Source organism: Pimephales promelas, chromosome 6 (genome assembly GCF_988280905.1).
Source record: "Pimephales promelas chromosome 6, fPimPro1.hap1.1, whole genome shotgun sequence".
In the NCBI taxonomy this organism is placed as follows: Eukaryota; Metazoa; Chordata; class Actinopteri; order Cypriniformes; family Leuciscidae; genus Pimephales; species Pimephales promelas.
This window is the reverse complement of record NC_142774.1, coordinates 29,301,944-29,316,250: the sequence shown is the minus strand read 5'-3', so window position 1 is coordinate 29,316,250 and position 14,307 is coordinate 29,301,944. Positions and strand designations below refer to the sequence as shown.

Sequence of the window (14,307 nt, the reverse complement as noted above, 5' to 3'; positions counted from 1 at the left end):
CGACATGGCACTCAATGTGTCATGTCGCGGACACATGTCATGGGGCGGTAATACTCCTAAGCGGTGAGCAGCCGGTAACAAAAAGTAGTCGAAGGAGAAGAACGCCCTCGTCTCAGTTCTCGCGCATAAGCCCTTAAGGAAGTAATAGAATAGTCGAATTAAGTCGTTATTTATGGTTTTTTCGCACAAAAAGTAGTCTCGTTGCTTGATAAACTTATAGTTGAGCCGCTGTAGGCACATGGAAGATTTAAACCTTTTCTTTAATGACTTTATGGGCCGTCAAGAGCCAGTCCCTTAGGCAGTCTATCTAGGACTGATCCAGCTCTCAGATTCAATCAAAAATATCTTTATTTGTGTTCCGAAGATGAACGAAGGTCTTACGGGGTTGGAACAGCATGGGGGTGAGTAATTAATGACTTAATTTTCATTTTTGGGTGAAATAACCCTTTAAGAACAAATGAGACAGTACATTTAATTGACCTGACATGAGTTTAATCACTGTTGAGAGTGAAGAGTCCTCCATTATTAGGCTGATGATGAAACATTTTTTTTTTTTTCACATTATCATACGTCATAGTTCATCAACTAGTGGAATCAACAGGAGCTTGGCACATACAGAAATACTCACACGAGTCAGAACAGTCACATGACCTGTGACCAATAGATGCACACATACATATGTCACAGTTCACAGTCTTACTGCCGACTTTAAAGCATTAAGATTAATGTAACATTATTTTTGTGTGTGTGCGTGTGTGTGTGTGTGTTTGCACATGATCATATATAAGCATAAATGCAGATATGTGTGCACGTGTTTGTGTAACTGGACAGAATGGGACGGCATTTCAGGTCAGTCCATTTAAAATTCTTTTTTTGAACATAAAGGTTCAAGTTCTTTAAACTTAATATCAAATAAAATATTATAATAATTTGAGGGGAAAAAAACAATTATCTACAGAAACATCATCATGTGCAAGAATGTACATTTTGGTTCTAAGGCAATAATCGTTCCTCCACAACACCAGTGCTGTCAATGCTGTGAGTTAATGTTCTGTGTTGATTATAAGCAACATTATTTTAACGTTGCCTCTCCGTTGCACCAACACATTCACTGAATGGCAGGAGCATTGCCTCATGGGACCTGTCGTTTTTTGAGACACTGAATAGCACCTTAAGAATTCCCTTCAACAGCGATATTTTTTTTCCAAGCAGGGAAAACTCATCATTGGGGGTATAGCAACTTAGAACGTTCCCTTGCGATGATGAGTCTAGTTTTCATTGTAGATTATGTGAGTTTTTCAGCTTCATTGGTACTGCTTATGGGTTCATTTCCACACAGTTCCATACAGTCTCTTGTGTTAAGTGCATATAAAGCGCACAGAGTGAAGGTGGTTGTAGTCAGTTGTCACAGCTGTAACAGACATATTATGCAAGGCTTTATAACATTGTCTCCTGTTCACATTATTCACTGTTCAATTCTTCAGGAGGCGTTACTGGAAGAGTGAGAAAACCACTGGTTTCTTCAACAGGCAAATAACAGAATTATATATCCTATCAGTTTTCTCTCTCACACACACAAAAACAATTCAAACAGCTTCACATGGTTTCTGCAATTCACGAGAAGGCCCAAATGAAATCTGCGATATATATATATATTTTAACATTTTAAGAAAAAGAAAATCTATAAAATTCTTCAGAATAGAAATGGTATTTAATAAATGAACACACAAGGTGTGGGGGTTCTTTGTAAATGTCAGATTCCTTGTGGGCCTGATCACGAATGAAACACAACTGGGTCTCATTCACTAAGAAATGAATTTTTACGCACAAGAGAACTTCTCATGAAAAATGAATGCCTAATTCACTAAGTGCACACTCATGCGTCCACACAACCTCATTGTAATGTTAATGAATTTGTAATATTCTAAATGAGTGGCAGCCCAAGGTTAGTCATTTGCATAAAAGACACCAAAACTCCATATAAAGGCGTTCCAATCAAAACCAGTTCAAACTCAATAAACACTTTTAAGACATGCATATCTGTGTTGTTATACAGGGAAACCTTGCAGCCCAAACTATAATGCAGTGTTTCAATGTATAATGAAATAGATGAGATGTCTATGAATAAAATTGAACCTTAACACAATTACAGTATAAGGCCATCCAGAGAATGTGATTTTTTGTGTATGTGTGGTTTAAGATGTTCCTAATTTCTCCCGCCATACATTTTGAAGAAATTGTAGTATAATAAAGTTACTGGTTTTGTTTGTTAAAATATTTGCTCGCAGATTTCATACACAAACTCATGTGTGCTCAAGCTTAGTGAATGAGACCCACTGTCTTAAAACGTCTTTGTTGTCATAAACGCTTGCGTTGAAGACATATAGCAATGGGCTACATATACTGTATTTAAGTAAGCTTATTGTTGAATAGGGCTACATATTTACTTTTGCACTTTTGATGGAAAGAAAATGGGCTTCGCCATAAAGCTAACACAATAATAGTAAAATTACAACCACATAATTGTAAAAACATTTGAATGAGTTCAGGCTGGTATTTGAAGGCCTCACTCTCTCTCAAACACATAGATCCACACACACAAACGCGCACGCACACACACACACACATTTTAGCTGAGGTACAGTGTGGTGTGGCATTAGCAGCCAAACTGTCCATGCTGTCCAGAGCGACATGCACACACACACACCCAGTTACTTAAATGTATTATTGTCATTGTCTCTTCCTTTGTTATTTTACATGACTATCACTGACTAACAGAGAGCCAACAAAACGTTTTTGTGTGTGAGTGTTTGTCCAGGGGTCCAGTCAAAGAGTGCAGGACAGCACTCCAGTGGGCAGAGCTATCCCACACATAAGAGCAGCTGATCAGTGTCAAAGGTCAATATGACAGCACTTCCACAGTGGCTGAACATAAAGAGGCAAATCCAATGCAGGAAACCCATCTTGGCAGGGTCTTTGATTGACATAAATCAATCTCACTAATTTTTTGGAGTCCATTTCTCCTTGTTGTAGCATTTCATCCCTGTGCTCAGTCTCTCTGGAGTCTCTCGGGGGAGACGTTACTTGCGTGTGTGTAGCGCCTCCTGGAACTTTGTACTGGTGTAGTGGATGTGGAAGCCTTTCTTACTGATCGTGTCATCAGAGTGGAAATGGATCATCATGGCATCGCCAGCAGAGTAAAGCTCCTCACGAGGCTAAACATAGGACAGAGGGGTCAGTAGATGAAATACAACAAGCTGTATAACATTAAGCTCATAGCACACACAGCTCATACCCCAGATCCACAAAAGCGTCCGAGTTTTTGCGCACCGGTGTCGTAGCCATCGTAAAGTTCGATGTAGTCATACCCGCAGTCGGCCTCCTCCTCTACCTCAAAGGTGGTGAAAGTAAGCTCGATGCCATAACCCGACTCTGCCGTTATGAGCCACTCGCAGTCGGTGTGGCCGGGGTAGTTATTATCCCCAAACTGAGCATGAGAATACAGGTTCTTCTGACGCACCTCTGCTTTCAACCTCCCACCACACTCTACACACAAACACACACATATATACTGTTAATAATCATCATCATTGATTTTCTAATGGTTCACTTATACTAATGTTATTATACTAATGTCATAATGTTGTGTCTTTTCTCTTTTCTGTTGATTGTAATAAGGCAAGTCAAATGATAAAAGGCAACACTTCAGGACTCTAGTCAACATGTAATGCAGGATTGATACACTAGAGGGCTCTGTTAAACTGTAAGCATGAAATGAGAATTGCTTCTATGAACACTTGAATCACATCACATCGCATCCAAGTGCTATACATGCAAATAATCAATGTTAGTTACCAGTGGAGTGAGTGGCCTGAAAGCCTTTCCGCTGCACTGAGGCGTCAGAGATGAATCGCAGGTACATCTTGTTGCTCGTGGAGATGAGCGGTTCTGGAATCTTGCTGCCGCACAGACGGCTCAGGATGGGCGTCTTGTCCGAGTCACCGTCAAAGGCCTCCAGGTGATCATACGCACATTCCTGGTGCTGCTCTATCTCAAACTCATTAAAAGACTAGAAACAGAAGGAGACAACACAGGAAAAAATGAAGTCAGACATTTGTAATTCTAACCGAGTAACAGTAATAAAAGGTTTCTTTTCCTCAGCTAAAAGTTTAACACATTGAAGAAGCAGATCAAATTTTTGGGCTGTGACAACCCAATTGTTTATAGAGGGGTGCAGGGATGACATCTAAACCTCACCCCCTTGTTCCCTTGAGATTTTCCCATGGGACCATGTGATTTACATTGTTACAAATATTTATATTTCAATTAAAATGCTTTTCATTTTTCTAGTAATTAAAGAAATTTCTTCACTAAGCAGCACAAAAAAACTTTTTTTTTAATTTTTACATTGATAAATGTTTTTGAGATTATTAGAATTATGTTTGAAGGATCATGTGACACTGAAGACTGGAGTAATGGCTGCTAGAAATTGAGCTTTGACATCACATGAATAGATTTTGTTTGAAAATATTTCAAAATAGAGAAAACCACTATTTTAAGTTGTTAAAATATTTCACACTAATAATGTTTTACAGTAATTGTAATCTAATAAATGCAGACTTAGTAACCATACTTCTTTCAGACAAATATTTAATAAACAGATATACAAGGGGCGGATATATGAATGATGGGTGTTTCAATTCTACATCTGCAGAGCTTTCTGTAAGTGTAGTTTATTTATCGGGCTACATGGAATATTGTTGCTTGAGGGTGTTTCCTAGTTTATTAAAATTATTTAAAAAAAATATATAAAACAATTAAAACTGGGTTATGTGTTGAACCATCCACAAATCCCTGAACCATTGCATGAGATTGAATTACATGTTTTAAAATCATTGTACCTTTTGTGCTCACATTAGCATTACGTAAAAAGCCAGCTGTTGCCGCTACACACAGAGACAGCAATGAAAGCAAAGCCGTGGTGATAAAGTTACTCTACAAATTTATTTTGACAACTTCAAACGTTAATGTCGAGGTGATATATTAATTCTAATGGACCCAAAAACGATCAATCTCCAAAAACACTTGTACCTCATCCTTTTTGTTACTTCAGTTTAGGTCTAATGTCGAAATGATATATTAATTCTAATGGACCCTAAAACAAACAATCTACAAAAACACTTGTACCTCATCCTTTTTATGACTTCAGTTTAGGTCTTAGAAGCGAAAGAAGTCCGATCTAGACAGCAGTGGGAGACACTGAGCTCATTCTTTAAACCCCTGCCATAGTGGTCTGCTAACATATTTGCTTTCACACACTAGTATGTTAAAATCCTAACTCAATTGAACTGCTCAAGCCTTACTATTACAAATTATTAGATATCTTGGGTAACTTTTATCTTGTGCTTATTTGTGAGAGCGTGTTTATGTCTACGTGTTGGGGCAGAGAGGTAATTGCATTGCCACGTGTTTGAGGAGATTATACATGTGTGCATTTTAATGCGAGTATGTGTGAGTGGGAATGTGAGATTGTCTTTAAAAGTGAGAGGACCACAATGGAATTACAATTATGTTTGCGTCTCTGCTCAGGTCAATGATCTCTGAGTGTAATGGTTGAGGAGATGCTTCTTTAGAAATTTAAAGGTGTGTTTAACAGAAGCAAACATATAGTATTACAGAAGTATTATAAAAACTCACAATTTTGACCCGGTGGCCGGGTGTGGAGGTGATGTCCCACGTGCACTCTTTTCTGCTGGGGTACTTGTCAGGCCAGTTGGGACTGCTGATGGTTCCACTTGTGCTGTGGATCTTGTGCTCACACTCAGCTGATAAACAAGTATGGGGTAAAGAGGGTAAAGATCATTAGAGACAGTAATGAAGCACAATAATAACATGTGAGTAATAAAGTTTAGATAACAATGATCCATATGAAGAGTTCAGATGCAAAAGCCTCTAAATGCCATTTGAAATTTTCTTCTTTAATGATGATTTTTATCAAACTTGTATATTTAAGTTCAGTAATTTCACTTAAATAATAATTAATAGGTAATTATCATTGCCATTTAAGTGAAATCACTGAACTTAAATATACAAGCTTGATAAAAATGATCATTCTAGAAGAAAATTTCAAATGGCACTTAGAGGCTTTTGCATCTGAACTCTTCATATGTACTTCCAGCCAGAATTTTGAGGGAAAATCTTTGGAATGGATTTAAATAAACCTTTCTTTGAAGCATTTTGCTACATCATTTTAGTGTCAAAACTCATAATATTTAGCAGCAGCAGCCGTACCCTTTTTACATTTCCGGGGTTCTCATTGTTGGGTAAACGGAAACTAAAATAAATATATTTTGCATTCTCTTTGGCTCCAAAAGCTAATGAAATTTCCATGATAGTATTTCTATGACTTTCAAAAAGAGGAAAAAATATAATGGTCAGAAGAAAGAAAGAAAAATGTATAACACAAATATAACACAAAGTAGTTATAAATGTATAGTATTTTTAAAAATAAAAAACTGCTACATTTATGATGTTAGTAGAAGTAAACAAAGGTCGACAAAACACTCTTGTCCCATGACAGTTAACAAAAAGCGATACAATCCTCATTTATGTGACTTCACTTGCTTTTTGAGATTTGTTTGACATCACTTTTCTCCAAATGAAGAGTAGGAACTCAAACTTTGAACTTTGCCCTGGTTGTGAGGTGTGCACATCCTAGAAAGACTATTACAGAATGCTTAACCTTTAGTATGTTTACCTGAACTCATAGGTTCACCTGAGACTCACCTTTCTAATAAGCATGAGCAAATCTCTCTTACAGGAGACTAGCACAAGATCTTCTTTAACCTATCCTCAATCATCCTCAAAAGAAAATATTCAAAATATTCCTTGGCAATACGTGTCTGTGAGTGTGCTTATGTGTGTGCACAAGGTCAATTGATTACAGCTAGATCCAGGTCAGAAAAACATTTTCACCAAAAACCCTGCAGAGTGTGTACAGTATATGTGTGTGTTGGGAGTGGGCGTTATACTGTATGAATGAATGAGAACAATCTGACCTGCTGTGGCTTTCTCTTTATTCAAATAAGAGTAGGGGCCGAAAGTTTGACACATTATGTAGATTGTGAAAAGTTGAATTGATGAATGTGCATGAGTATATATGATTAAGCAGTTTCAGCTGTCTATGCTGATCGCACTGTACTATTTTTTTTTAAGTCTTTTGTCTTTTTTCACTCATATTTAATTTAATGTACAGTATACTGTTTTTTTAATTTATTTATTCTTTTCTGTTTTTTGTTTATTTAACCTTTTTTTATCACCATTTTTCATAAATATTTTAGATTTTTATGTAAAGCACTTTGTGTATGAAATATTACTATATAAAATGAACCTGCATTGCCTTATGTCTCCCTTCTGCTTTAGTGACAGAATCACTTGAGCTGCATGAACTTTTCAAATCATCTTATCAGGCATGATTTGAGAATGTTCCAGCTGATAATTTGACCTTTTTTACAAAGTTGTTCACATGGTCAGTCACACAAAAATGCTTATTTGAAGATGTTCTGCACTTTATATCATTTTTTCTTTCTAATCGAATGTGGCATTAGACTTTTGGACCCCACTGTATCATCTACAGTATTACCACTATCACACTACACACACACACACAGACACACACGCACTAATCTGGATAAGCCTCTATTATTCCCTCTGATAATCAGGTCAGTGTGTGTTAGTTAAAGGTATTTTCAGTATTTTGTCTCTGGTGTTCACACTCTCACATGAACACGCGTGCACACACAGGTTTGTACGTTTGTTTGAATGTGTCTACATAAAGTGACTTGTGATTCTAGGTCAAACTGTGTTGAAGTGTGTTGAAGTGTGTTATATCATTCCATAGGCTATCTATGTTTTGCGCTCTCTCTACACATGACAAAATAATTAATTTTACAGTACCATAATTAAAGGCACAATATACCAGACAGCCCTCTTGACTTTGTTATAATGACATTCTTGAGTAAATAGTAATATATAAGTAATACTTGTATAAGCAACTAGTAAAGCTGGTCTAGTGTTGCTACTGAATACTGATACACACATACATGCACATGCACAAAGGAAAATGAAAACAGAAGCAGGATTATGACTTTGAAGCTTTGTGAAACTCCAGATGTTTAAAATTAGAGTCAGTGATCTAGCCTTGAAGAGACAATAAAGACTGAGTGTGTGTGTGTGTGTGTGTGTGTGCGTGTGTGTATTCCAGGATGCCGCTGGTTTAACTTCTTGACCCTGACTCTGGAGCTTAAAGGGTAATATCTCTATCCTCCTCTCTTCAGGTCGAACTGTTTTTCTTTTCAAAGAGAAACACACACACACACACACACACACTGCTTTAAACTTTCCAAAGCCCACAAAAATGTTAAAAGGCCTGCAGGGCAGAGCTGCACTGGAGGTTGACAGTGCTTGTATAAAAGGCAAGGTTTAGTGGGAGACAGTGTTTGACTATAACAGACCATCTAAATGCTTCAACATGTGTTGAAGATCTGGAGGACAACTGTTTCAGTTTACTTTAATGCTTTAAGTTCAGTCACCTCCTTTTTGTACTTATAATGCAGCTCTAACTATTAATAGCACATTTGTTATTTCATTTACACTACTTTATTAGTTTTATTAGAAGTTTTGTCTGTCATCATTTTATCTGACCTCACTCTCACTGTATAAACAGGGTAGTTTTTCCTATTTGTTGCCACTCTGTTCGAAATCTGCAATTGCAATTATTTGCGGATCTTATCAACTTTACGTGGGTTGTGCCTCGGCACGGCGCGGATGAATTCAATGTTTTGAGGAGACTGTGAGGCTGTCAGTCACCGCTCCGGTGAGGATACTGGCATTCGGAATCACAGATTATTCTTTCTGGAAGTATGACCAACGTAGCCAAGGGAAAAAAGCATTGCAGTAAATCGCGCAGATTAAATCTAACGATTGCTAATCATATCGCATCAAACCGTGCAAATTACACTTTGTTCTCAAATTATTAATGTTGTTAACAAAATCAGCATTGCGTGACTACATTTAATGCCCTTCTTATCCTTGTTTTCGCATTGGCCCGGTTGCAGTCTCTTTTTTACTGTATCCACTGCGAAGTCTTTTGCATTTTACAGCGGGTGAATCTGTTGTCACTGGTAATTGTCGTTTGAACCTTTCTGGATCTGCCATCAAATTTATAAGTTTAATTATATAAAGTGCTGTGAGAAAAGGCTATAAATCTCCAGCTACAACATCTTCACACGCAATATAGCCTACTAGCCGAGACAAACATAAAAAAATAAAATAAACGGGCAGAAAACCAGCACGAAAATGATTTAGGGACTGTTTGTTTTTCATTTAAGGGTCTAACGGAGGAGTTTTGAGATCTATAGTCAAAATACACTTCACCAGCACTTCACCAGCGATTCAGAAAAAAGGCATGACCCTCCCTGATAATTTGATTACTTCTGTACTGGTTTGCGCTTGGCAAAGATGTTCAGATATCTCTATACCCAGAAGACCTACACCAAACGTTCATTAAAAAGGGTCCTGTACAGGGCTGGACAGTGCGACATACATTTACGAAAAGATTGGTCTGTGCGATGAATAAATGTACCACTGTAGCAAGCGTGCGATCCAGCTTTGTAAACTTGTGTTTGTTTTCAGACATGATAGCAGTCGTTTTATAGACTTCTGCTTGTGCAATATCACGATTTTTTTTTTGAAGAATTTTTTTTTTTTTTTGAAGAAATATGCTAGTATCGCGCTACAGCGCACATTTCTATCAGCTGCAGTTCAGGCACCTCAAACGTTTTTTGTATTTGTGCATATTTTTGTAACCGTGCGCACGGCTCCGCATTTTTGTTTGGTCAGACCGAGAAAGCTACATGGAGCTATATGGAAAAATATGCACCAAAAAAAGCCACTTTGATATGTTTCATGAATACAAAAGTTGGGTGACCCTACCCTAGGCTAAAAAAAGTTGGATGACCCTCCCCCCAAAGAATAAAAAGACACAACCCTCCCCTATTTTCCTCCGGTGGTCCATTCCATAAATACCGAACGGTCTCTTACTCCGCATCTTAAATGCTGAGGTTTTTTTTCCTTGTTTGTGGGTTTTTGCTCATCTTCAGCAGAATGGAGTATAAACCAACATGCTTACACATGCTAGATGTGCCACTGCCAGATGACTACCCTCACTTATCCTCTTCTAGCCATTATTATTCTTTTGCGAGTGCCCGTACATACCTTCCTTGCAGTCGTGTTTGTTCTCATGCAGAATAAAGCCGTTGCGGCACTGGCACACATAGCTGCCAATAGTGTTGATACACTCATGCTGGCATCCACCGTTATCCTTTGAACATTCATCTTTATCTGTAACAGAAAAAGAAGAGTGACGAACCGTTAGATCCAACAAGATCCTTTTGATTTCTCATGTTATTTTTTCAGGAAAAAAATCTAAATCAGGATTTAGATTTTTCTTTAAAGAGTAATTGCATTGAGTGATGAATATTAAATAAGTGTCTATATTAGTTGGAAAATCTTGGACAAAAATTACAGGGAGAAAACTAAATAATGGGTAAATTCACAGTAATGTCACTTTCATCTGTGATATTTAAATACAGAAATCAGCATCTTATTCGCTAACCATCCAAAATCAATTTAACCACATGCTAAATGCACTGAAAACAAGGCAGCACCATTAAATTAAGCCACTGGCATTTCTAGCACAAACGCCCCTTCATTATATTTAAATTATGCTCATTATAAATGCATACATAATAGAAGTACAATTTTCTGATTTGGATAATTGCTTTAATTAACTGGGCACAAAAAAAACCAACTCTCTTGCAAATAAACTAATATATAATTGTGCACAAATGCCCACTTTAAAACAGAGAAGACAGGAGAGAATCATAGTGTATGTTGTTGAGGAAGTGCGAAGCGAAAACTGATGGCATGTTTAGTCTGTGTATCTAAACTAAATGAGTCACTTAAAGGGTTAGTTCATCCAAAAATAAAACAATTCTGTCATTAATTCCTCACCCTCATGTGATTCTAATCCGTAAGACTTTCGCTCATCTTTGGAACACAAGTGAAGATCTTTTTAATGAAATCTGAGAGATTTCTGACCAATTTGACTCTTCAAAAAAATCCATTAAAAGATTGTAAAATGAATCCATAGAAATTGAGCGGTTTAGTCCAAATTTTCTGAAGAGACCTGGTTGATTAAGATTCATTTTACGATCTCTTTACAAACATTTTAAAGCGACAAAGTGGCAGTTGCTTAGCTGTCAATGGAAGGACAGAAATCTCTCAGATTTCATTTAAAATATCTTAATTTGTGTATCAAACATCAAATAAAGTCTTATGGGTTTGGAATGACATAAGGATGAGTAATTTGTGCATTTTTTTATTTTAGTTTTGGGTCAGTGATTCCTTATGTTTTTTTTCCACACATTGTGCATCTATAAGCCGCAGCGTCCCATGAGTCAAAAGCTGTTATTTCCATGGAAGTCTCAGTTTAGCTAATTATCACACTTCAACCACTGCTCAAAACCACCAGCATAATCATCAAACCCAACGCATAACAGATGGAGAGAGAGCTAAAGAGACCCAAGTCTTTGTGGGTCACCACACATTTTTCATAATTAATGCTGTTTTCAAGCATGTATTTTGTCTTGAACAATGTCCTGTTGTTTTATTGTGCAAAGTGAGCATAGTTCTCTTTCTGGAAAAAAAGATTCTTATTTTTCCTATGAAATTAATACTTAATCATAAAATGCCACATCGGAAGAGATAAGAGTGTGTTGTACGTGTCGTACAAAAATAAAAAAATAAAAATTTACAGGTCAAGCGTATCAGAATCTTGCTTTCTTTCCTGTGCATATACATGAAATGAATCCCCTCTTTCACTGTTTCCAGTTCGGCGCTCTCTTTCGGCTCAGTACACACTCACACAGATCAGGAGCATGAGGGAGAGCTCTGGGGACCTCCCTAAGTCTGACGGCACTGGGCCAGCAAAAATCCAACCTCAGGGACTTCCAGACAATGAGAATGATGCTATTATAACTCATTGAGAATTGAGATTATTCTCTCTCCCACTCACACACATTACATCCCGGTATACAGTGGGACTCATTTACCATCTGTTTGTCCTAAACAGTCATATGTGCATTCCATTTATACGGTACAAATCCACCAAGAAGAGTCAGAGGACTCATGAAGTGGCAGACCCTGCTAATACTTCAGCTTAAAGTAATAAGCTGTGTATTTTTTTTAAAACATGAAAACTAGCCAGTCAGAAAAATGTATATTTCTTATGCATTCGGGTTTATTAGATTGTCTGGGTTTCAGAAAAGGTAGTATGGTTGGAAGTAGACATGAGGGCAAAACGAATAAAATCCCTTAACTATACATAGAATATAATATTAATCCTAATAAAAAGTAAATAATAAACAATTAATGTCAAAAAAGTGGGTTGATTTGAAAAAGGAGGGACACACATTAAACTGGGGGTCTTTGACAACAATAAGAAACTACACTTTTTAAATTTTAATGTTGCTATGCCCAACAAAGATGGATCTAGTTTGTTTATCTGGTTCATCTTCTTGAATTAGAAAATGTATCTTTCTCTTTGTAACTTTGCCAACCAATTCGAGTCCTTTCATATCTTCTAGTTCTCATGGGTGTGAGATTATGAAATAATAATAAAAACAGGGATTCGCTGCATGGGGGAGGAAATGAACACAGCTGATATTCCTGTTTCACGAAGCTGACTGGACTATTCCTCTATTATCAGCAGATATTAAAAGTATATTTGTACACAAACTAACATCGCATTTTATAATTAGTCATTTATAATTAGTTTGTGAGCTCTAGTCAGACAAACTGAATCATGTTAATAGCACAAATGGTTGCAAATAACATTTAACCATTTGTAAAAAGTTGCACTATCATCTTATGCGTATTGCATGAGCAAGCATGTTCAACAAATGCTGCTGACCCAAAAGGCTGGGACATTTGTTGCCATAGAGACAGAGCCCAGTGACCAATAACATCAATGGATTCTTAAAGGCACCTCAGACATGAGGGCAAATCCATTCCCAATCAAGGGAGAGAAGGCTGTACCTGAAACATGCCTTGACATGACCTGCTGGCCAATCATATCTGGCACGTCATTATCAACGTCCTGGCAGGACAAAAATACAAAGAGTCTCTCTTTGCAGCGAGCAGGCCTGTCTGTGGAAAAGAATGCCCTGATTCACACACATTTGAAGTTTTCATTTTACAAATTACATTGTCAGCGCACATTAAAATGTCTAAGATTACAGACATTTCCAGATGTTACTTACTCCAAATCATCTACATTTCAAGTGGCAATCAAACATCCAAACAGGTCACAAACACAATTATGCTAAAGTCAAGGTTTCAGTGTTTGGATTAAAACTTTTGTACAGTCTGATCCAACAATGAAAGTTTCAAACCAAACCCACAGAACTTCTCACGATACAGTCGCATGAGAGAGAGGGCCTTTCAAAAGCTTTATGAAATTCATATATACAAGCGAGCTTGGAAGGAGGTGTCAAAACATAGCTAAGACTTTCAAATCTCAATTTCAAATGAAAAGCGCAGGCATGGTGGTCTTACCGGAGAAGAAATGAGCTTTGAAGCCTTTCTTGGACACTGTGTTGTCTGATTTGAACTCGATTCGCATGTTGTTGTACTGGGAGGTGATGACCTCTGGAACCTCTGTTCCGCAGTATTTCCCATGAAGCTTCGAGTCAGATGACAAGCCGCTCCGCACCTCAACATAGTCATACTTACACACCTGCACATATAAAATAGAGAAATAATACACAGATAAACATCCATCTTTCTTTCTACCTACATAAAACAATACGCACTCTGCCACACTGGCACACACACACATAGTCTCTCACCTCATTTCCCTCAAGTTCAAAGGCTTCAAACTGCATGGATATGCGGTACTGAGTGGGGGCAACCACTTGCCACACACAGTTCTTATTGGGAGGATATTCCTTAGGCCAACCTGGGGTGGTGATTGTGCCGTTCAACTTAGTCAGCAAGCCACCACATGCAGCTGAAAGAAGAAAAAGAATGAGAACAAAGTTTTAAAAATACAAAAGTGAAATATTGTGTCTTCAGTTCTCTTGCAGTAAACAAACTAATAAGCATTTAATTAAATATAAACCATAGTACAAGTCTTTGATGGTTTTGGTGTTATTTTAGTGTTGTTGCCACAACACTTTTTAATGA

General features: G+C 37.4%; 1 protein-coding gene across 2 annotated transcripts in view; it reads right to left on the bottom strand.

The window, feature by feature from the left end:
• Window positions 1-567: 567 nt before the first annotated feature.
• Window positions 568-14,307, bottom strand: part of tll1 (tolloid-like 1) — a 58,669-nt gene continuing 44,929 nt past the window's right edge. For both annotated transcript variants that reach the window (XM_039692636.2, XM_089132358.1), the window contains 7 exons: window positions 13,971-14,131; window positions 13,678-13,858; window positions 10,276-10,401; window positions 5,698-5,825; window positions 3,856-4,069; window positions 3,296-3,546; window positions 568-3,215 (listed from right to left, as the gene is read on the bottom strand). In XM_039692636.2, coding sequence (XP_039548570.2) covers window positions 3,081-3,215; window positions 3,296-3,546; window positions 3,856-4,069; window positions 5,698-5,825; window positions 10,276-10,401; window positions 13,678-13,858; window positions 13,971-14,131 — 1,196 coding nt within the window. In that variant the 3' untranslated portion in view covers window positions 568-3,080. The remainder of the gene's footprint in view (window positions 3,216-3,295; window positions 3,547-3,855; window positions 4,070-5,697; window positions 5,826-10,275; window positions 10,402-13,677; window positions 13,859-13,970; window positions 14,132-14,307) is intronic.